This window comes from Setaria italica, chromosome IV, assembly GCF_000263155.2.
Source record: "Setaria italica strain Yugu1 chromosome IV, Setaria_italica_v2.0, whole genome shotgun sequence".
Lineage (NCBI taxonomy): Eukaryota > Viridiplantae > Streptophyta > Magnoliopsida > Poales > Poaceae > Setaria > Setaria italica.
This window is the reverse complement of record NC_028453.1, coordinates 22,993,119-23,018,172: the sequence shown is the minus strand read 5'-3', so window position 1 is coordinate 23,018,172 and position 25,054 is coordinate 22,993,119. Positions and strand designations below refer to the sequence as shown.

General features: G+C 44.9%; 1 protein-coding gene across 1 annotated transcript; it reads left to right on the top strand.

Moving 5' to 3' along the window:
• The first annotated feature begins 4,044 nt into the window (after positions 1-4,044).
• Positions 4,045-4,638, top strand: LOC111257071 (tyrosine aminotransferase-like). Its single transcript, XM_022826102.1, has one exon. It carries the CDS (start codon positions 4,273-4,275, stop codon positions 4,636-4,638), a length of 366 nt encoding a protein of 121 aa, XP_022681837.1. The 5' UTR covers positions 4,045-4,272.
• Positions 4,639-25,054: the final 20,416 nt, after the last annotated feature.

Here is a 25,054-nt window from a genome sequence, read left to right as displayed (position 1 = left end):
GTCCGGCTTGCGACGCTTCCTCCCTGCACGTGTGGATACCTTGGAGGTGTTGCGCCTGCAGCACTTGGACGAACCATCGACGAGCCGCCAACGAGCCGCGGCACCGGAGGCGATCTTGCTGCACGTGGATGAGGTGCTGAGGAGCTGCTGGACGTGATCGACTACGTACGACTACGTGATCGTCTTCACTGCATCGACGCATATCTACATCTTCCGCACCAGTAGTGCGTCGAGTGGTAATCCCGTGATCCTTATACGACAGTTCTTCCTGGTTATACGCGGTAGAAATTTTGATTTGCGCCAGCGTAGCCTACCTCGTATCCCAATAAATGTGTCAAATGTACGTCATGGAGACGAAGATCGAAACATGAACGAGTTCCGTGATTGGATAGCCGATGGTTTGTTTAGTAGAGCATAGATGTCAACTTGTAATGATGATTTTATTGATGTGTCGAATTTTTGTATGGACGAGTGTGTATACATTTGTGTGCATTTTTTTTTACATAATGGAATAAACATGTGGCTTCAAAAAAAATCCCGCATGTAGCTACCTCACTATCTTGTGACAGGAACTAGAAAAAATGGCGCCACCAGCTCATCAGCAAAAATGGCGCTAGCAGGCCAACCAATTTTGGCGCCAGAAAACTCACAGGGGCATGGTGGGAGGGTAGTGGGAGGGTACCAGGGTCATTTTACCACTTCATTAATCGCCTTTAGTCACTTTTAGGAGGTGGAACCAAACATACTTTTAGGAGGTGCCTAAAAACTGTCTAAAATCTTTTAGGAGCTAAAACTTTAGGAGGGTGGAAACAAACATACCCTAACGTGATTATTATGGAATTATGGTGCATGATCCATTGTTGGTGCTATTGCCGTGATTTGTGGAGAGGGAATTTAGATCGACGGTAAGCCTTGGTTCTTAAATATGACACCATTGACTTTCTATATTCATCTGACTGTTTGTCTTCTGACAATTGTGTTTCCAAACAGATAAACCTACATGTTAAATCTAATATACTTCTCATTATAGATGTAATGATACTCATTTTATTTTATTTAACTAATTCACTTAAAAAATGTTGTTAGTTAAAGTTTGAAAAAGTCAACAGTGTCATATATTTAAGAACGGAAGGCAAAAATGAGAATGCCGGTGTACAAAGAATTACATAGATCAATGCAAAGCTTTTGATAGATTTACCATGAAAAGTGCTTTCGTATAATATTTAATCATCACTATTTGAAAACATCGCATGCTTATAGAAAATAAATTGCACATATGAATTATCAAATTGTGCGTGCACAGTCATATGTACTCCATTCAGCGTATTTTGCTATGGAAGTAGGCCAAGTGAGCTGCCGTTTATGTCACTAGAAATATATTTGAGAAGACGGAGTACCAAAATGCAAAAATTGTTGTTCTAAGCCCTTTCTCAACGCCTCCGCACCACATGAAAAATATGATAGTTGGTAACGGATGGAGATCCCAATGAGAACGCAAGGAGAACGCGAGCGGCAGGCGTACCGGCCGGCGTAGGCTGCAGGCGCGCAGCTGCGCCCAATGATCGACGAAGGCGCTGTCCGCACACCATGGCTCCACGCGCCGGGTGCCGGCGTGGATACGTCGTCGTGCATGTACAAATTCTGATATCTGAGCGAAGCAGCCAAAGGGCGTCTGGATATGCTAAAATAATTAGAATCCATCTAAAATAATAATCAGAATTGGTTTCGAACGAATTGGATTGTACCAGTATTTTAAGAATCTATTTCCTCTCAGCCAGCTTCTCTGGGAGTAGTTGCCGCTTGCCTAGCTGCTTGACTGTTCAATTGTTTTTAAGACAGAGTCACTGCCGTATGGAATAGGGGAGGACTTGTAATTGTGTTTATAAGTCTGGTTTATTTATCTGAAATCCTGAATGACCCGTTTGAACCTGTCCCTCCATCCTGAAATACAACACATCATAGAGAGTTTAGAACATATTAGCAGGAGTAGCAAAAGACGTATATACCCTGAGTTACTTATTTTTAGTAATAATCCACTAATCATTCATCCTTATCTTGTTAATTATAGAAAGAATTAAATGGTAATGATCCAAATGTGCCTACAATACCTTGTATTTGAGGGTAAATTTTGAACTCTTGTATGCCTTGTATTACAAGATGGAGGGAGTATCATGTAGTCCCTCCATCCCAAAAAGAATGATGTTTTGGCATTCAAAATTTATCCCAAAAAGAATGATGTTCTAGGATTTAAATTTTATGCACGTATAATTTGGCTCGTTGATCTCATGCATGCATGATTAAATGGAAACATATTTTCTTATTTTCTATATGCAAACTGAAATAACTAAGGGTACATGTGCCTTGATATGTCTGGAAAATCCAAAAAATCATTCTGACAATCCATAAAATCATTCTTTTTGGGATGGAGGGAGTATGTGACAATAAAAGTGAAGAGTTAAGATAGAAGAGGGTTGTTGGTGGTAAAAAAGAGTCCGAACAGTAGAGGGTTGCTTTTGGGTAAGGCATTTGTCCAGAAGAGCTTGTAAGGAACTGAGTGGCTTGAATGTTGTATCTTGGTCGAACCATGTGCCACTTTATTTATATCCTCAGGGAGCAGGACCTTTTCGTGCAAAAGGCCTACATGCCCTCGATAAAGCGCCCGTGGGTTCGGGCCTGGCGTGAGGGCACCCCCAGGGTAGCAAGGTCAACAACCCCCCCTCGAAGTACGGAGACCCTCCGTACTTAGGGCTAATGTGGTAGCTTCGTCCGGAGACCTTCCGTGTTTAGGGCTAACATGGCAGCTTTGTACTAGGAGATCACGCGGGACGCCCGTTACGTACCGAGATCATGTGGGGGTGGACCTTTTCTCCCTAGGCGACCGCGGGGGGTGGAGCCTTGTTCTTCACCCCCACACTTCTGGAAACACATGACCCCCGAACGGGAGTGAGGCTCTCGAGGGCCCTCCTCTGGACCCGGAAGGGCGCCGAGCCTTCCGAAGGGGTCCCGTCCTTCCGATAGGGCGACCTACCGTGACAGCGTGCGTGGGGCATCAAGGGCTTCTAGCTAGTAGGGGGACTTCGGAGGGACCCTGCTGATCCTGGAGGACCTCCAGAACCCATGGTCCTATGGGTTCCCTCGGGCCGCGACCCATGGCCAATTCCCCAAGAAAGGTATAAGAAATTCACATTATCATTGGTAGAGGATCATGCATCCAGATATATAAATCACATTATGTGTATGGATGATAAAGAACATGTACAAGACATTCATATTGATAGGCATTTTTGATCAGATTCAAAACGTACGGACATACACGAGCGGGGATGGATAAGATCATACTCCCGCCGTTTCAAATGGTAGGTTGTTTTAGCTTTTTTTTAAGTTCATAGATATTATTATGCATCTAAACATAGACGATATCTAAGTGCATAACAAAAATTATGCACTTAGAGAATCTCCAGCTGTCTCCCAATATGTTTCCTAATAATTACTCGCTCCATTCTCTTTTGATAGTACTATTTTCTCATGCCGCAGTGACCAAGAAAAACAATCCTACCTAGCATCCTACTTATCATCCATTTAATCATATTATTAACTAGTCCTCGTAAACAAGCAAATCATTAGAGCCTATATTTCTTGATGCCCATGTAGCCAATCTCGGTTGGAAGAACGAAGAGTCACGCATCAGACCGAAGACAACCATTAACTGGATGGATAGTTGGACTGAAATAAGACGATCAAAAGAGAATCTTTCAGATTTGAAAATATGCCTATTAAAAGCGAACAGATGGAGTACTTAATAAGGATATCTCAATATCACTTTTACCGTTATCGGGAGAGTTGCTTTTATAGTCTTCCAATAATCTCATCCCAATCCAACTATTGTATTGGAAGAGTCACAACTACTCCTTTATTTAAGAAGAATTATAGTGAATTATTGGGTTGTCTTAATACTTATTGGGAAAGTTAAAAGGAAGACTGTTGGACCCAAGGAAATAAGAATAAGAAAGAAAAGGAAACGTGGGCATACACGTCGCAGTAAACTTGAGGGAAAAGGCGGCCGGTCAATTCATCGCTCGTTGCGAGTCAAACACTCTCACTCGACTGTCGACACTCGTTGCCAGTCAAACACGATCTCTAGACGAATTGGATTTCCGAGCTAACACAGAAGCAAAGCTTCCGAACAAAGTGACACATTGGCCAAGCTTGCATTAACAACTCGATCAATCAGACAAATCACTCATCCAGATCCAGTCTACCTGCCGCGGAGCGATGGAGGGTGACCGGAGCAGCAGGAGATGGCTCTTCGTGTCGCCGAACCCGGCCGTCGCGGCAGCCGGGGAGCGGAGCGTACAGCCGTACCTCCTTGACATCCACGGCTGCCTGGACGAGCGCGGCCCGCGGCCCGTGATCCCGCTCAGCATCGGGGACCCCTCCTCGGCCCCCTCTTACCGCACCGCTCCCGAGGCGGTGGAGGCCATCGCCACCGCCCTCCGCTCCGGTCAGTTCGACGGCTACCTGTTAGTGCAACAGCTGACGGGCAACAGTCAACAGCGACATCTTCTGGAGCAGCTGCAGCGCAGGCAAAGGAAGCTGGGCCGCGCCGAGGCAACCGGCCCAGGAAGGCTAACGTTCTGATGTATGGCCCAGAATGGGTGTAACCTGTGTGTGCGTGCGTGAGTCCGCTAGTCATAAAAGGAGGCGCGTGAGAAGGAATAGGTATCGAAAAGAACATCTGTAACAACTATCCTCTGTTCTAAGAACTATCCGTCCGATCCCATCTAAGTTCTTGCTTCCGATCCTAAATTCTCTGCTATATTCCTGCCCTTGCTTCTGTGCTGTTAACATCTGGTATCAGAGACACCGATTCCTGCGGAAGGCCCCGTCGATCTGGATCCGCTCCTGAATCACGAACACTTTACTCGCCGTCAGAGACGTCTGGGCGCCATGGATCCCAATACCAAGCTGTTGCTGGATGAGATGGACAAGCGCTTCTCTGCCCTAGATGCCAAGTGGGAGAAGAAGTTTGAGGATCTGGCGCATGCCAAGGAGGGGCGCCTAGGTGTTCTGGAAAATGCTCAGGAAGAAATCATATCCTGGAAGCCGTCCGTTGATGCGGCCATGGAGGGTATCAAGCTTGAGCTCAAGCGGCTCACCAAGCAATGGGACCGCTCTGTGATGGAGAGCACTGTGGTTGATGCGGGCTTACTCTCCAAGCCTGAGTCGGTGGCCGCGCGCCCACCTGCCGGATTTTCCACCGACGGGCCCAGTGGGCACCACGACGAACTCCATCACCGGGATCAGGGATTTCGGTCCATGGCGACCTTAATTCCTGGCCCGGTCAAGGGTATGACCGATTCTTACTCACATCCTTCACATGCTAAATTCCATGGCTCTCTGTATGATTCCTCTGTTGCGCGGGCTCGGTCTGCTGATCAGGTGCCTCGCTTCGGGGGCAAATTGCCGAAGATTTCGTTTCCTGTGTTTGATGGGTACCACCCTAGATTATGGATCTCTAGGTGTGAGATATATTTTGACATGTTCCATGTAGATCCAGTCGATTGGATTAGGGTGGCTTCCATGCATGTCTCTCCTGCTGTGGCTTGTTGGTTTCAGTCTGTCGAACGCAAATACCCGTTGCTCAACTGGCCTTTGTTTTGTTCTGCTTTGCATGAGCGCTATGGCAAAGATCAGTATCAGTTGCTGCTTAGGCAATTATTTCGTATCAAACAATTAGGTTCAGTTGCCGAGTACATTGATCAGTTTAGCACTTTAGTGGACCAATTATCTGCTTATGAGCCAGTTCCTGACCCATTGTTCTTTTGTACTCGATTTGTTGATGGTTTGCGTGATGATCTTCGCGCTGTTGTTCTTGTTCAACGTCCGTCAGACTTGGATACTGCTTGTGCTCTCGCCCTTTTGCAGGAAGAAGTGGCTGAACCGGCCAAGCGCAAGGACTTTCGTAAACCTGAAGCTGTTTCCTGGGGAAAATATTCTGCAAAGAATCCCTTGCCTTTACCTGCACCACCACCATCCATGGGTTCTGTCAAGTCAACTTTACCTGTGGATCAACGTTCTCTTCCAGCTGCTCGATCAGTTGAAGACAAGGTTTCTGCTCTTCGTGCTTTCAGGCGTGCTAAAGGACTGTGTGACAGGTGTGCTGAAAAGTGGCATCGGGGTCACACTTGTGCTACCACAGTTCAACTGCAAGCAATTCAGGAAGTGTGGGAACTCTTCAATGTTGAGGAATTACAGGCTCCTTCAGAGTCTGGGGTATCTCCGGAGGATCATCTGTTTCTAGCCATTTCTGCAGAGGCTGTTTCTGGTGCTGAAGGAAAACGGTCCATGCAGTTGCTTGGGGAGATGAATGGTTGCCAGGTCCACATCCTTATTGATTCTGGAAGCACAAATTCTTTTATCAGTCAACAGGTTGTGGATCACATGCCTGCTTTGTCTCTGTGCTCAGCCAATGTGCAAGTTAAAGTTGCTAATGGGGGTATCATGGCTTGTGTCTCGGCTGTTTCTCAGGCCACTTGGACAATTCAGGGTTGTGTTTTTCAGCAGCAACTAAAAATTTTGCCATTGCAGTCTTATGACATCATTTTGGGAATGGATTGGTTGGAACATTTTAGTCCCATGAAGGTCCATTGGCGCCACAAATGGATGATCATTCCTTATGCTGGATCTTCAGCTGTTCTCCAGGGTCAGTCATCTGATTGTGATCAGGAGTTGTTGATTCAGATAAATACAATATCTCAGCAGTCATCTTCAGATGGGGTGAGTGAGTTTCATCCTGACATTGCCAAACTGTTAGAGCAATTCCAAGTTGTGTTTGCTTCTCCTACTGCTTTACCTCCTGTCAGGGACTGTGATCATAGTATACCTCTAATTCCTGGGGCTCGACCTTTTACTATCAGACCTTACAGATATCCTCCCTCACTGAAAGATGAGATTGAACGGCAAGTTGCTGAAATGGTTCAATTGGGTATCATTAGACCCAGTTCTTCTCCATTTTCTTCCCCTGTGCTATTGGTTAGGAAAAAGGATGGCACCTTTCGGTTCTGTGTGGATTACAGATATCTGAATGCTCTCACACTTAAAGGGAAGTTTCCTATTCCTGTCTTTGACCAGCTGATGGATGAGTTGGCAGGAGCTAGCTGGTTTACAACTCTGGATTTGATTTCGGGTTATCATCAAGTTCGGTTAAAACCAGGAGAAGAATATAAAACCGCATTTCAAACTCACCATGGGCAGTTTGAGTTTCTGGTCATGGCTTTTGGATTGTCTGGTGCTCCTGGAACTTTTCAGGGTGCTATGAATTCCACTTTAGCTCCCTTACTCAGGCGATGTGTTATTGTGTTCTTTGATGATATTCTTATTTACAGCAAATCCTTTGAGGACCACATAGCACATTTGAAGGAGGTGTTAACTCTATTGCAGCAACACCAGTGGCATGTCAAGTTATCTAAGTGCAAGTTTGCACAGAGGGAGATTTCTTACTTGGGCCACAGAATTAGTCATGCTGGTGTTTCTACAGATGAAGCCAAAGTGGAGGCTATTGTTAGTTGGCCAATGCCGACCTCAGTCAAGGAGTTAAGAAGCTTTTTGGGGTTAGCTGGCTACTACAGGAAATTTGTGAAACACTTTGCTGTGATTGCCAAGCCCCTCACTGATTTGCTCAAAAAAGGTGTGTTGTTTGTGTGGACACAAGATCAGGAGTTAGCCTTTGCTACCTTGAAACAAGCTCTCAGTTCTGCTCCTGTGTTAGCCTTGCCTGACTTCTCTAGGCAGTTTTGCATTGAAACAGATGCTTGCAAAAATGGGGTTGGTGCTGTTCTTATCCAAAATGGGCATCCCTTAGCCTTCATTAGTAAACCTCTGGGAGTTAAAACTCAAGGGCTGTCTACTTATGAGAAAGAATATTTGGCCATTTTGATTGCTATTGAGCAGTGGAGATCTTATTTGTTACATGCTGAATTTATTATCTTCACTGATCAAAAGAGCCTGGTGCATTTAAATGAGCAAAGACTGAACACACCTTGGCAGCAGACAGTTTTTACCAAGTTATTGGGGATGCAGTACAAAGTTGTCTATAAACCAGGGTCTGAAAATCGAGTGGCAGATGCCTTGTCCAGAAGAGTTCAGGAGGGTCCTGCTTGTTTATCTATGTCAGTGGTCTCCCCTCAATGGAGCAAGGATATCATGGAGGGCTATTATGCTGACCCCGCTTCTAAAGCGTTGATTTCCAAGCTAGTAATTAATGCTGAATCTGTCCCTGATTTTTCCTTTCAAGATGGGTTGCTTCGATTTAAAGGAAAAATTTGGCTGGGTCATAATTCTGTTGTGCAGCAACAAGTAATGCAGGCCTTACATAGTTCTGCAGTTGGGGGTCACTCCGGCTTTCCAGTTACTTATCATCGTGTTAAGCAGATGTTTGCCTGGCCTGGCATGAGGAAAGCCATACATACATTTGTGACAACTTGTCAAGTCTGTCAGCAGGCCAAGGTTGAACGAGTTAAATATCCTGGTTTGCTCCAACCACTTCCTGTTCCTTCAGGTGCTTGGCAGACTATAAGTTTGGATTTTGTGGAAGGTTTACCACTCTCTGGTGGCAAGAACTGTGTTTTGGTAGTCGTCGATACTTTTTCGAAGTTCAGTCATTTTATTCCCATGAGACATCCTTTTACTGCTGCCATAGTCGCCAAATTGTTTATGCAACATGTGTACAAGCTCCATGGAATGCCTTCTGCCATAGTGTCTGACAGGGACAGGATTTTTACTAGTCATTTTTGGAAGGCCTTGTTTGCTCTTGCTGGAGTTACATTGTGCATGAGTTCCTCTTATCACCCTCAGTCAGATGGTCAGACTGAGCGGGTTAACCAATGCATGGAGACATTTCTCCGGTGTTTTGTTAATGCCTGTCCTACTAAGTGGGTGGAGTGGATTTACTTAGCTGAATTTTGGTATAACTCAAGTTGGCATTCAGCTTTGGGATTTTCTCCTTTTGAGGTGTTGTATGGTTATGTCCCGAAGCATTTTGGCATTGACTTGCTGTCAGCTTGTCCTGTTGCATCCTTGGAGGAATGGCTTCAAGATAAAGCTGTTATGACTGAATTAGTGCAGCAGCATTTATCTCGCGCCAAGCATCGCATGAAGCAGCAAGCTGATAAGCATCGCTCAGAGCGCTGTTTTGAAGTGGGCGCTATGGTGTATTTGAAGTTACAGCCATATGTGCAATCATCCTTGGCCCCTCGTGCTAATCAGAAGCTGGCATTCCGTTATTTTGGTCCTTTCAAAATATTATCCAAGGTGGGTTCTGTTGCTTACAAATTGGACTTACCGGCCTCTTCGGCAGTGCACCCTGTTTTTCATGTTTCGCAGCTGAAGAAGGCTTTAGCTTCGTCTGAAGAGGTTGCCCAGCTACCAGTGAACCTTGAAGGCCTTCAAATTCCAGAGAAGATTCTTCGCCGTCGCATGTCAGCCAAGGGTGTGCCGCAGGTGCTTGTCAAATGGTCGGCCATGCCTCGTTCTCTAGCAACCTGGGAGGATTTGACACCGTTGAAGCAGCGTTTTCCACAAGCTCCTGCTTGGGGACAAGCAGGTTTTCTTCAAGGGGGGGATGTTAGTGCAACAGCTGACGGGCAACAGTCAACAGCGACATCTTCTGGAGCAGCTGCAGCGCAGGCAAAGGAAGCTGGGCCGCGCCGAGGCAACCGGCCCAGGAAGGCTAACGTTCTGATGTATGGCCCAGAATGGGTGTAACCTGTGTGTGCGTGCGTGAGTCCGCTAGTCATAAAAGGAGGCGCGTGAGAAGGAATAGGTATCGAAAAGAACATCTGTAACAACTATCCTCTGTTCTAAGAACTATCCGTCCGATCCCATCTAAGTTCTTGCTTCCGATCCTAAATTCTCTGCTATATTCCTGCCCTTGCTTCTGTGCTGTTAACACTACCCATCCCGCGACACAAAACTCTCAGCTTGCCGGTCAGTGCTCATCCCCCTTGTTCGTCTCGCTACTGATATATATATATATATATAAAAGAATTACATAGATTGATAGTGTATCATTGTGTAAAAGAATTACATAGCTTTTGCTAGATTCATTACATTCATGTAATATTTAATCATCATTATGTGAAATGCCATATTCTTATAGAAATTACTGGTCCAAGTATCATTGTGTAGACTATGCCAATGCTCTAAGCAATGTGCCACTAATGAGTAATGACTACAAATATCGGTATAATATATTGTTTTTGGGCGCCACACTGTATGAGCTTGGAAAACAGCAAAGATGTATCCAGCAGTTACATTAACAGGGTCCTCATGAGGGCAGCTTTAATAACCACTAGCATTTATTTCAACATATTTGTAAAATCTACTAAATTATAATCTTACAAAATACGTTCTGAGAAACAATCTGCACATATAATTTTCATAAGAGTTGCTGCTGTCTTGGTTCCTTGTCCACCTTGTTCACACATATGAACCAGTTCATGAGAAACGTATTGTCTCATAACAGCATACTGAATTCTTCATCTACATATAATAATTTGTTAAATCTTGTATGTACACGTAAGACATATTTCTTTTGTCAATACTTACTTTCTGCTTAAATCCAGAGCTGTTGCAGAGTACCTATCGTGTGGTCTCCCTGACAAGCTTTCCCCTGATGATGTTCTGCTCACTTCTGGATGCACCCAAGCAATCGAGACTGTGATGTCTGTTTTTGGCCAACCAGGTGTCAATATATTGCTCCCAAGGCCTGGTTACCCAAAACATGAAGCGCACGCTGTGATTCATAACATGGAAGTACGCCATTATGATCTTGTTCCGGAGAGAGGTTGGGAGGTCGACTTGGAAGCTGTTGAAGCTCTTGCAGATGAGAATACTGTTGCTGTTATACGCTATGGCGGAGGAACGACGAAGTAAATAAGATCAATCGTGGAGAGACACGAGATTTAATGTGGAAAACCTTCCCAATGCGAGAGGGAAAAACCACGGGCGCCAGCCAGCAACAATCTTCACTATATTTGGGTGTGGTTACAATGGAGATTTACAACTTGGGGATACCCTAACTTGGGGCCTTCCCGTATAGAAGTCTATGATGCGTCTTTTCCATGAGGGAGGTGGTCCATATATATAGGGAGGAAAAACTCCCACAGCCTCGTCTATTAGCAATATGGTACTAATAGATGGTGTAGTCCCTTTAAACGCTAATGGGCCGCTTTGCTTCGGCCCGCTTCACTTTAGTCCAAGAATTTGGATCATAACCCAACAAACTCCACCTTGAGACAAATTCATTCTTGTAGCATAAAACGAACCTTAACCCTGAAACAAACAAAGAAAACACCTTCGGCGCCAAATAGCCTCTTGGGCTAAACAATAATACGAACTAAGCTTGAGCAAAGCTCAAACTTAGCAACAGGAACTGGCTTTGTGAATATATCAGCAGGATTTTCATGAGTGCTAATCTTGCATAATTTCAGCTTGCCCTTTGCAACAATATATCTAACATAATTATATTTAACCTCAATTTGCTTTGTCCTCTCATGAAACATCTGATCTTTAGTGAGATAAATTGCACTCTGGCTGTCACAAAATAGGTTAATGCAAGAATCAACTCCAGCAATTTTAGCAAACAAACCTTTTAGCCAAACTGACTCTTTACTTGCTTCACAAATAGCTCTGCTTCAGTGGTGGACAGCACAACAACATCCTGCAAATGTGCCTTCCAGCTCACAGCACAACCTCCAATGGTAAAAACATAACCTGTGAGCGATCTTCGCTTATCCAAATCACCAGCATAATCAGAATCAACATAGCCAACAAGTCCTTTTTCAGTCCTACCAAACTTCAAACAAGCATCCGACGTGCCTCGCAGGTACCTGAAAATCCACTGAACGATATTCCAATGCTCTTTACCAGGATTAGCCATATATCTACTGACCATACTCATAGCATAAGATAAATCCGGATGAGAGCAAACCATAGCATACATCAAAGACCCAACAGCACTAGCATACGGAACTCTGGACATGTACTCAACTTCCTCATCAGTGCCAGCACAGTGTAAAACTGATAATTTAAAGTGAGGTGCAATGGGAGTACTAACAAGCTTTGAATCATGTATGTTGAAATGATGAAGTACTTTCTGAATATAATTTTGCTGACTAAGAAACAATAAACTAGAAGCACGGTCTCTAGTAATTTCCATACCTAGAATTTTCTTAGTAGCACCAAGATCCTTCATGTCAAATTCACTGCTCAACTGAGCCTTTAATGCAATGATTTCTTTCTTACTCTTGGCAGCAATCAGCATATCATCAACATATAAGAGCAAGTATATAGGTGATCCATCAACAAATTTAATGTAGACACAGCTATCATAATCAGATCTCTTAAAGCTATTTGACAACATAAATGAATCAAACCTCTTATACCAGTGACGAGGAGACTGTTTCAAACCATATAAGGATTTCTTCAATTTGAAAACATGATCCTCCTTACCAGGTACTATGAACCCTTCTGGCTGGTCCATGTATATCTCCTACTCAAGCTTTCCATGCAAGAATGCTGTCTTCACATCTAGCTGCTCAACCTCAAGATCACGCATAGCAACAATGCTAAAGAATATACGGATTGAGCTATGCTTCACAACTGGGGAGAACACATCATTGTAATCAACACCTGGAATCTGACTGAAGCCTTTAGCTACTAACCTTGCCTTGAACCTCGAAGGCTCACTAGGAGATATACCCTCCTTCCTCTTGAAGATCCATTTGCAACGCACGGTCTTCTTATTTTTAGGCAAATGCACCACGTCCCATGTGCAATTCTTCTCCAGGGACTGCATCTCTTCTTGCATAGTTGAGATCCACTTCTCACAATCTCCAAAAACAATGGCTTCAGTGTACGTAGCCGGCTCATGAGTGTTCTCCACCTGTTCAGCACAACTAAGAGCCTAATGAATCATATTACACTCTTCAATCAATCTTGATGGAGGCCCACAACTCCTCTTTGCTCTGCGAAGTGCAATAGGCTAATCGTCTTGCCGCAAAACAAGAGGTGAGTGCTGAACAGTATCAATAGTGTCATCAACAAATTCATCTTCCTGATCATCCATGTGCTCCACCTGCACGCTCACATTCTGCTGCTCATCATCAGATCTGTCTGGTACAATATCTATGGGAGAACTGTCATTAAACATCACAGATTCATTAAAAACAACACTCCTGCTCATGAAAGTCTTTCTTGTTTTAGGATTCCATAGCTTATATCCTTTTACTCCAGAACCATAACCAAGAAACAGACATTTAATAGCTCTAGGCTCCAATTTTCCATTATCAACATGAGCATAAGCAGTGCAAACAAAAACTTTCAGCTGTGAATAATCAGCGGGTGTACCAGACCTTACCTCAATAGGAGTTTTCTTGTTGAGTGGAATAGAAGGCGACCTATTGATCAAATAGCATGCGGTGTTGGTGGCCTCTGCCCAAAAACACTTGCTCATCTTTGCGTTGGACAACATGCAACGAGCCTTCGATATGATGGTTCTGTTCATGCGCTCAGCCACACCATTCTACTGTGGAGTGTATGGAATGGTGCGATGCATAATAATGCCTTCCTTCCTGCAATAATCATTAAACTCATGCGAGCAAAATTCAGCACCATTATCAGTACGAAGCAGCTTTACCTTCTTCTCAATTTGCCTTTCTATCATTACTTTCCACTCCTTAAAAGCAGCAAATGTATCATCTTTACCTTTCAGAAAATAAGGCCATACTTTTCTAGAGTAATCATCAATGATAGTTAGCATATAATTTGCACCACCATACGAGGTCTTATGGGAAGGTCCCCACAAATCTGCATGTACATACTCAAGTATACCTTTGGAGCGATGTACCGCGGTATTGAACTTTACCCTCTTGTGCTTACCAAAAATGCAGTGCTCACAGAAGTTCATCTTACTTTGAGTGCAACCATCCAACATGTTTCTCTTCATGAATTCTGCCATACCAAGTTTACTCATGTGCCCAAGACGCTTTTGCTAGAGGTTAGTATTATTATCAGAGACAGTAGCAGCCGTAGCGGAACCATGCAAAGTACTTCCTCTAAGCAAATATAACTTGGCAGAATTCATATCACCAACCATGTAAATGAGAGAACCTCTTGATACCTTTAAAACTCCACCTGAAGCGGAGTACTTGTACCCATCATCATCGAGTGTGCTGAGGGAGATGAGATTTCTTACCATCCTTGGTATATATCGCACATCGTCCAGCGTGCGAACCATGCCATCATGTGACCTGATCTGAACTGATTCAATGCCCACGATCTCACATGGGTTGTCATCTCCCATGCGTACGACATCTCCACTCTGCACAGGCTTATAAGAACTAAACCATTCTCTATTAATGCAGATATGAAACGAACATGCCAAATCGAGTATCCATTCATCTTGACCAGCAACACAACTAGCAAATGTGACAAGGCAATCTCCTGAATCAATACTATCAGCACCAGAGACCACAGAGGCATTACCTTCAGTTTTATTTTTCTGTTGATATGCGGCATTCCTCTTCTCCTTATTCTTTACCTTATAGCAATCCTCGATGAAATGGTTCATTTTCTTGTAGTACTTGCAGAACTTCTGATCCCTGGACTTTGAACGTCCTCTACCATGCTGGCTCTTGTCGCGATTGTTGTTGTCATAGGACTTCTGCTCAGATCTGCCCCTTACCTACAACGCTTCGCCCTTGGAGGACGCCGACTCACCCTGCACCATACCTTTCATCTTCTCCTTACTTTGGAGCACCTCATAAACCTCCGCTAGGGTTAGTTCATCACAGCTTAACAATATGGTGTCACGGAAATTTGAATATGAACCGAGCAGTGAGCATAGTAACAAAAGACCTAAATCCTCATCATCAAATTTTACCTCCATGGATAACAGATCGGCCACGATCTCCTTAAAGACCGATATGTGATTCATCACCAATCCTCCTTCCTGCAACTTGTGCGAGAACAACTTCATCTTCATGTGCATCTTACTGGTGAGATCTTTTGACATGCAGATCGATTCCAGTTTCAACCAAAGTTTTGCAGCAGTTTGAACCTGCAACACTTCTTGCAAGATATCATTAGAAATATGAAGTTGAATGAGCAATAGAGCCTTACGATCTTTATGTTTCTCCTCAGGACTCCATTCTTCCTTCTTCTTCTTCCTGAAGCAAACAAGCGCTTCATCCAGATCCTGTGATTGGGCGAGTATCGCCCTCATCTTCACTTGCCATAGCGAGAATCTCGTCTTGTAGTCGAGTAGCGGTAGATCAAACTTCATCGACATCATCGTGTTGCCCTGATCTGAAAAACTCAGCTCTGATACCACTTGTTATACGCTATGGCGGAGGAACGACGAAGTAAACAAGATCAATCGTAGAGAGACATGAGATTTAACATGGAAAACCCTCCCAATGCGAGAGGGAAAAACCACGGGCGCCAGCCAACAACAATCTTCACTCTATCTGGGTGTGGTTACAATGAAGATTTACAACTTGGGGATACCCTAACTTGGGGCCTTCCCGTATAGAAGTCTATGATGCGTCTTTTCCATGAGGGAGGTGGTCCATATATATAGGGAGGAAAAAACCCCACAGCCTCGTCTATTAGCAATATGGTACTAATAGATGGTGTAGTCCCTCTAAACGCTAATGGGCCGCTTTGCTTCGGCCCGCTTTACTTCAGCCCAAGAATTTGGATCATAACCCAACAGTTGCAATACTGATTATTAATCCCAATAACCCTTGTGGCTCTATGTATAACTATGAGCATTTGTCCAGGGTTAGTAAGGTGTTTTATACAATGCTGGTTGCTAGGTAGCCTTACATTATTCATGTAATAATGCTTATTATGTGCCTGTATCTGACTTAGATTGCAGATACAACAAACAAGCTCGGTATGTTAGTCATCTCAGATGAGGTCTATGGTAACCTTGTCTATGGTAGCACTCCTTTTGTGCCAATGGGTGTTTTTGGGGAGACTGTTCCAATACTCACTCTTGGAGCTATATCAAAGAGATGGGCTGTACCTGGCTGGAGATTTGGCTGGATAGCAATTTGTGACCCAAAATGTATTCTGAAAGAAACCAAGGTGATTTTTCACAATCATTTATGCATCTTTTTTTGTCTAAAAACTTTGTCAGTGGCACTGGTGGCTTGACGTGGTATAGTTATTTTTCAGTTCAGGTTTCTGTGTTTAGAGAATTCATATTTTTCATATGACATTTATTTGCTATTGGAACGTGAGATGTGAGTTGTGAGGACCTCTTAGTCTACTCTGCTTGTTCTTCTGATCTAGAAGTTACCATTGTAATTAGTTTCCCTATGTGAAAAGGAACCTTAATTGTTCAGATAGATTAAATATTTTGAATGCAGCAAGGATTCAGATATATGTTAAAAGATATATTCTACATATAGATCCAAGTGAGATCGCCCCCCTCCTCCCCTTGCTAACCCCACTTTCCCCCTCATTCTGACCTCTCGATCCAAGCGAGATCGCCCGCCACTGCCCTCGCGCGTCGCAGGCCAAGCACCCACAAGGCTAGGGTTCGTGGGAGGCCACATCCACCTTTGTGCTCGACGCTCCGTCGCCGCTGCCTCTACATCGTTGCAACAGCGCCTCGCTCCACCCGGCGCTTGATTCACATCTCTTGCTGGTAAGAAAACACACTCCTATCGTGTAATTTTTTATTCTTGTGTTGCAAACCAGTCCAGTTCATTGTCTACCTCCGCATGAATGTAAAGAAATTTGTGATCTATGGTCATCTGATCTGCAGCATGAATTTTGTTGGCTTAATGAATTCTCATTACTAGCTGCTGCTGCTTCTTTTGGCTATGCATATGTGTAACGATCTTGGTTAATCAGCCGAGTTAATCTCAAGACTAATCCCAAGTCTGCAGTTTCCATTGGTCCGACCCCTAAAAAAAACCCAACAAAATCGCACCAACCCAGCAAGCAGCAACTCTTCCCTAAGTCCCAAAACCGGTGTTCCTCCACAATCTTAGAGCTGCGGGAGAGCCAGAGACTGGATGGTGGACCCACAACCAGATTCCTCGGATCTCTCGAGTCAAACATGCCAGAGCCAGCGTGCGCCCTGCTTAAGAGCCTCTCCACCGCGTGGCTCGACCTCCTTGACGAGCGCCGCCTCACCCAGTCGCCGGCCGCGACAAGAAAGATCAGCGCGCCCCTTCCTAATCGCGCGCGGAAGCCCTGCAGCCCTTTCTGCCTCACCTCGTCTCGCTCGCACCCTCGTCGGCCGCACCAAGGCGCCCTGTCGCCACCGCGACAGAGGATTTGCCGCTGCCGCGCCAGACCACCTCGCATCCCGCACCCATCACCTCGCCCGGATCCCCGGCCGCACGCCCCGATGCCTTCCAGCTTTTTCGTCTTCCCACAGTCGCGCCACCCACGCGCGCGCTCCACTACGATACCGCCCTCGCCAATCCCGGCTCCGGCAGAGACAGCTCCTTTTTCCACCTCGCTAGTAACGTGCCCCGGCAAGCCGATGTTCTGCGCTCGCTCGTGCCGCCGCTCGCCCTGTCACCTCGCCTGCTGCGACCTCGCTTGCAGTGCCTTCCTTCCTGTCACACGCCAGTCAAGTCGCGGCCCACAATCCACCGCTTGACGCGACCAGACCCTGCTCGCCCTCGCCAAATCTTAATCCCGGCAAAACCGCGCCTGCGCCGGCTGTGTCTCCAGTGCCCAATGACCAAAGACCCTATCCTCGAAGCTCTGCTTCACCGGCCAATGGGGGCGCCGCCCAATGGCCACCAAGGTAGAGCACTCCATCCTTTTCAACCCGATCTTCGCGCTGCTCAAACTCTCTCTCTCTTCCGCGTCGCTATAAAAAGGAGTACCAGAGCCCCTACCGGAGTTTCCTTCGCCATCGCTGGTTCACCGCGCCATACTCTGCTGCTTAAGCTCATGAGGAAGTTCCCCTCTCCGCTCAAACCCGCTTTTCCCAACCCACCAGCTGCCTGTTTCCTCCGCACGGTGCTAGAGCTTGCTTGCTATCCACAAGAAGCACCGCCGCCGCCGGAACACCGTCGAACCTCACCACCATCCAAGCCTTAGCGCCTTAGTCTTTCCGCCTAAGTCTATTCCTTCCTGACCCCAAGACTTCACCAGTAGGCCTAAAGGTAAGCTGCTGACCCCCTTCCCAGTTCGCCCGACCCCTTTTTCCGTCTCGCCCGACCCTGTCTGTTTCGCCGACCCTTATCTGCCTCGCCCGAGGGCTCGGCTGTATCTTTTTTCTTTGACCCGAGGGTGTGGCGGAACTGCCCAACTTAAACTGATTTAAATGCGCTTAATCGCTGTCGGGACAACAATTATTCGAAACGCACAGTATAAGTCCGGTAGTCCATCGAGTGTCCCTAGGACTCCTCGAAGGATCCACGTCACGTCTCATAGCCATACACCAGGATCGCTTCCACGATGGGAACGCATCAACAAACATTACATTTTTACATACATACAAGAGGTACGAATTATTACAGAACATAGTTTGAAATAAACTTAATAGTGCAGGTTAGAGGGAATCTAGGAGTTTTAAACATAAACTGGTCCAGATGGGAGATGTATATTAAAGTTTTTCCTTCTGAGGGTATTGCGAGACTCGTAACAATACCCTAGTTTTTTGGGGCTTCCTCCTCTGCGGACTCCTGCGGTGCTTCTGAAACAGCCACAAGGGATAACCCTGAGTACGGGGTACTCAGCAAGGCTTACCCGACTAACCAATATAATAGTTTTTCTGGAACTACATGATAGCTATATTAGTGTACTGGCTGACACACTAACCAATATAAGAGCTTACTAGAAGTGAGACCTTAGCTTTATCTTTTAACCCAATTAAGTTATTACCTCACCAATCTAAATGATAACAAAAGAGACTTTTGCAAGCAGTGAGAAATTAAGCCATACAACAAATTAACTTCGGAGAGATATTGTATTCATGAGATTATACTACGATGCTCAATAGTGATCAAGTGCATTCATAACCAAGAATTGCGACGATCCGGATCAATTTACATCCTGTAGGAGAGCACCCTGATCACCTATGTACGACTGTCCGGGTCATACGCAACGACCTTTCGATTAGCAAACCCAAGGATTGGGAATAAGACTACCCGAACCCAGAGACGCACCCCCACATGGGACCCCACGTCTAGCCTGATCTCCATGTGAGCTTCAGGCTACGCCCCTGCCAATCTCCAGCACGTCAAGCATGGGTACGAAATATTCTCGATCAGAGAGTCTACTAACCTATCGGGCTTTACTGGTCCCATACCCAGTAAGTAACTAGGTGTCATTCACTTGATCAAAGGTTAAGACAATGATCAGGCCTTAACCAGATTAAACTAGCAGACAGAACTAACATCTCTAGCTTCTGCCTGCCTTTCAACTTCCAAGTTACCTTTCCATAATTAGCATGTATGACCCAACATTTCACCTTAAGGTTCGGTAAACAAGTTACTTTAAGCATCTAAGCACTTCTAAACTTGGGTTACTTACTAATTGTTTGAACAAGTGGCAAAGATGTCCTTAAAACAAGGTATGATTATGCACAAGAATGGGTTTCAATCAACTCCTAGACTTAATGCATTCATATAGAAATTAACCAATAATTGGACACATGAAATAATTAGATAGGTATAAATGCACCGGGGCTTGCCTTGTTCTATAAAAATGTTAGTATTGTCCGACGGATTGGCTTCGCAGGGGATCAACTCAACGATCTCTTCAAACTCCGAAGATCCTTCTTATAATTCCAAGAAATCCTCTTCAGGTGCTTCGCTGTCTACGATATAGCATATGCATGGGTTAGTGATGCAACTTTTTGAATACAAGACTATACAACTTTCCTTCATGATAAAGTTGCAAGCCAACACACAAAAACCCAAAAAGATTAATCCACCATTTTTATTTTCTTTACTAACCCTACCTTAGGCTTTTTCCATTATTTTTAGAAAATATTATAATTATTTTCTAGTCTCAAAACCTAATTTCCTATGGGTTAATAATAATTTGTGAATATGAAAACATTATTCCATATTTTATGCATTTAATAAAGGTTAAGTATTTATTTAAATACCTTAATGAAAAGGCATTAAACAAATACCTAAGTTTTTATTATTTTTCCTAGGGTATAAGAATTTTAATGCATAAAGGAAAATAAAACAATCCTAACAAAATTGGTTTCACTAATTTTGGACACTCCTAGAAATTTCTGTGATTTAAAAGGTGATAAACAAATTTAAGCTATTATTCTAACAAAAGAAAATCTAACTTTTTCCCTAGAACCCCCGGCCTTACTTTTCTCACTCGCCTCCTCTCTACCCTCTCTCACTCGCGCTGGGCCTGCAGCTCGGGTCCACTTCCTCCTCCTATTCCTTCTACCCGCCGGCCATTTCTCTTCTCCCGGGCCTACTAGGCCGATTACTCCCCTCTCCTCCTTTCCTATTCTTGTTCCGGCCCTAACGGCCCAACTTCCTTTTTCCTTTCTTTTTCGCGGCACCTGGCCTTCCAGAGCGGCCCGACGGCCTCTTTCCACACCGGTGCCTGGGCCTGCTGGTCTTTGTGTAGGGATACGAGGTAGGCTACGCTAGCGCAAATCAAAATTTCTACCGCGTATAACCAGGAAGAACTGCCGTATAAGGATCACGGGATTACCACTCGACGCACTACTGGTGCGGAAGATGTAGATATGCGTCGGTGCAGTGAAGACGATCACGTAGTCGTACGTAGTCGATCAACGTAGTCGTACGTAGTCGATCACGTCCAGCAGCTCCTCAGCAGCTCGTCCACGTGCACAGCAAGATCGCCTCCGGTACCGCGGCTCGTCGTCGGCTCGTCGTGGCTCGTCGGTGGCTCGTCGATGGCTCGTCCAAATGCTGCAGGCGCAACACCTCCAAGGTATCCACACGTGCAGGGAGGAAGCGTCGCAAGCCGGATTGCTAGATCCGCGAGTTGCAACAGGCGAGGGCGTGGGAGGCGCGGCAGGTGTGTTTCGCCAAAAGGTGTCAACCCTAGGGCGCCCCCACCCCTCTATTTATAGAGGTTCCTGATGGGCCTCTGGATCCGAGGCCCATTAGTACTCCTAAACCTAATCCAACTCGGATCAGATCCGAATTGGGCTTCCAGCCCCTTAAGTGTGTGACCCTATGGGTTCGGATACGTATAGACATGGCCCGAGTACTCCTACTTGGCCCAATAGTCGGTAGCGGCCTCTTGCAAGACGTGCCAACTCCTATACGCACATGAAGATCATATCAGACGAACCATCACAACATAATATACATGCTATTCCCTTTGCCTCACGATATTTGGTCTAGCTTCAAGCCGACCGCTCTTTCTCGATCCTGTGATTCGGAATCCCTTTGTAGGTTAACTCTTAACCGTACGTAGCATGGCCATGCATTTTCGGATCCGATCACTCGAGGGGCCCAGAGATATCACTCTCAATCAGAGAGGGGCAAATCCCATCTTGACTGACCATGTCTCATAGCATGCTTCTTGACAAACCCGAAAGCTACCTTTATAACTACCCTGTTACGGCGTAGCGTTTGATAGCCCCTAAGTAGGTCGATCCACATCTAGAATACATGCGACAGTCTCAGGTCTAAGGACAAAGCATATATGTTGTTTAAAGAGAGAACTACTTCTCGTGTTGGGTCAGTCCTAGCACATGTCTCCACATGTGTCCACATTATTAGTTCAACATCTCCATGTCCATGACTTGTGAAACATAGTCATCAACTAATACATATGCTAGTCTAATATTCATGTGTGTCCTCACATGAACTCCGACTAGGGACAACTTTAGAATAACCATACAAGTAAAGAGTTTCACATACAATTCACATAATTGCAAATCAATTCAAGTAGCCTTTAATGGATATTCAATGAACACAATATATAAATCATGGATACAAATGGAATATCATCATCTCTATGATTGCCTCTAGGGCATACCTCCAACAGTCTCCCACTTGCACTAGAGTCAATCTAGAAGGTACCTAATACCCATAGCTCTTACATGCGCATCATGCTTAGCCTGCGGGAGTGGTTTTGTCAACGGATCAGAAATGTTCAGATCCGTGTGTATTTTGCATATCTTGATCTCACCCCGGTTAACGAAGTCTCGAATGAGATGAAATCGCCGCATTACGTGTTTGTTCTTCTGGTGGTTCCTTGGCTCCTTTGCTTGCGCAATTGCCCCATTGTTATCACAGTAGAGATTCAATGGGCTGGACGCATTCGGGAACACACCAAGCTCAATGAGGAAATTCCTTATCCAAACACCTTCCTTCGCGGCTTCCGAAGCCGCGATGTACTCGGCTTCTGTCGTAGAATCGGCCACCGTCTCCTGCTTGGAACTCTTCCAACTAACAGCACCACCATTTAGCGTGAACACAAATCCTGATTGTGACTTTGAATCATCTCTGTCGGTTTGGAAACTAGCATCGGTGTAACCTGTTACAACGAGCTCCTCCTGACCTCCATAGACGAGGAACATATCTTTAGTCCTTCTCAAGTACTTAAGAATGTTTTTCACCGCTGTCCAGTGACTCTCACCTGGATCAGATTGGTGTCTGCTTGTCATACTTAGCGCATATGAAACATCTGGGCGAGTACTTATCATTGCATACATGATAGATCCAATAGCCGAGGCATATGGCACTCTACTCATGCGATCCCGCTCATCAGCAGTCGAAGGACACTGAGTCTTGCTGAGATGTATGCCATGTGACATAGGCAAGAACCCTTTCTTTGCCTCTTCCATGCTGAACCGCTTCAACACTTTGTCAATATAAGTATCTTGGCTCAAACCTATAAGCCTTCTCGATCTATCTCTATAGATCTTAATGCCCAGAATATATGCCGCTTCCCCTAAGTCCTTCATCGAAAAACTATTTTTCAGTGAAGTCTTTACGGACTCAAGCATAGGAATGTTATTTCCAATCAGTAATATGTCATCCACATATAAGATTAGAAATACTACAGAGCTCCCACTAACCTTCTTGTAAACACAAGACTCTTCTTCGTTCTTGGTGAAGTCAAACCCTTTGACCACTTCATCAAAACGAATGTTCCAACTCCTAGATGCTTGCTTCAATCCATAAATGGATCTCTGAAGCTTGCATACCTTTCCAGCATTTTTCGGATTGACAAAACCCTCGGGTTGTATCATATACACGTCCTCAGCTAGGTTTCCATTCAGGAAAGCTGTCTTGACATCCATCTGCCATATCTCATAATCGAAATATGTAGCTATAGCTAGAATAATCCGAATGGACTTAAGCATCACTACGGGCGAGAAGGTCTCGTCGTAGTCAACTCCTTGAACTTGTCGAAAACCTTTTGCGACAAGTCGTGCTTTATAGATGTGAACATTTCCATCCATGTCCTTTTTCTTCTTATAGATCTACTTGCACTCTATGGCTTTAACACCATCAGGCGGGTCAACCAAGTTCCAAACTTGATTGTCTCCCATGGACTCTATTTCGGATTGCATGGCACTCTGCCATTTTTCGGAGTCTGGGTCCATCATTGCTTCTGCATATGTCGCAGGCTCATCATTGTCCAACAATAATATTTCCCGCATTTCGCGGAGCCTTGCCGACCTTCGTGGTTGTGGTGGTGCTTCTCTTGCCATGGGTATCTCAACTTGTTCTGCTACGTTAGCATCACTCATTGATTCTTGCCCGATCGGCTCATCTTGAACTTCTTCAAGATGCACTGTCTTTCCACTCTTTTCTCCTTTGAGAAACTCTTTCTCTAGGAAAACCCCGTTCCGAGCGACAAACACTTTGCCTTCTGATCGGTTGTAGAAATAATATCCCAAAGTTTCCTTTGGATATCCCACGAAAATGCACTTATCCGACTTGGGTGTGATCTTGTCCGACTGAAGTCGCTTGAGAAACACTTCACATCCCCAAATCTTTAGAAAAGACAAACTAGGAACCTTTCCAGTCCATATCTCATATGGTGTCTTAACTACGGATTTAGATGGTACCCTATTAAGTGTGAAAGCTGCTGTTTCTAGAGCGTATCCCCAAAATGACAACGGTAGGTCCGACTGGCTCATCATTGATCGAACCATGTCTAACAAAGTTCGATTGAGTCGCTCGGACACACCGTTTCTCTGAGGTGTTCCAGGCGGCGTAAGTTGTGGAACAATTCCGCAACTCTTTAGATGATTGCTAAACTCGTGGCTCAAATACTCGCCTCCACGATCAGATCGTAAGGCCTTAATTTTCTTGCCACGCTGATTTTCAACTTCATTCTGAAATTCCTTGAACTTTTCAAAGGTCTCAGACTTGTGCCTCATCAAGTAGACATAGCCATATCTACTAAAATCATCAGTGAAAGTTATGAAGTATTGGAATCCTCCTCTAGCCGTCGTGCTCATTGGTCCGCATACATCACTATGTACGAGTTCCAACAAGTCTACTGCTCTCTCAGGAAATCCTGTGAAAGGCGTCTTGGTCATCTTGCCTAGCAAGCAAGCCTCACATGTCTCGTATGATTCAAAATCAAACGAAGTTAGAAGTCCATCAGAATGGAGCTTCTTCATGCGCTTTTCACTTATATGACCCAAACGACAATGCCACAAGTAGGTAGGACTCAAATCATTAGGCCGAGGCCTTTTAGCACTTACATTACAGACAGGTGAACCATCAAGATTTAAAACAAATAATCCATTCACAATGGGTGCAAAAGCCATAAACATATTATTCTTAGAGATCACACAACCATTGTTTTCACTCGCAAATGAATAACCATCCTTCATCAAGCATGAAGGAGATAAAATGTTTCGACTTAAACTAGGAACAAAATAACAATTATTCAACTCCATAATAAATCCTGACGGGAGGTGGAGTTGCATCGTCCCGACGGTCAAAGCAGCAACTCTTGCATTATTGCCCACACGGAAATCAACTTCTCCTCTTTCCACGCTTCTACTTCTTATCATTCCCTGCATCGAATTGCA

Excerpts from the sequence above, each read along its gene's own strand:
- LOC111257071 (XM_022826102.1), top strand. The coding sequence starts at position 4,273 with ATGGAGGGTGACCGGAGCAGCAGGAGATGGCTCTTCGTGTCGCCGAAC.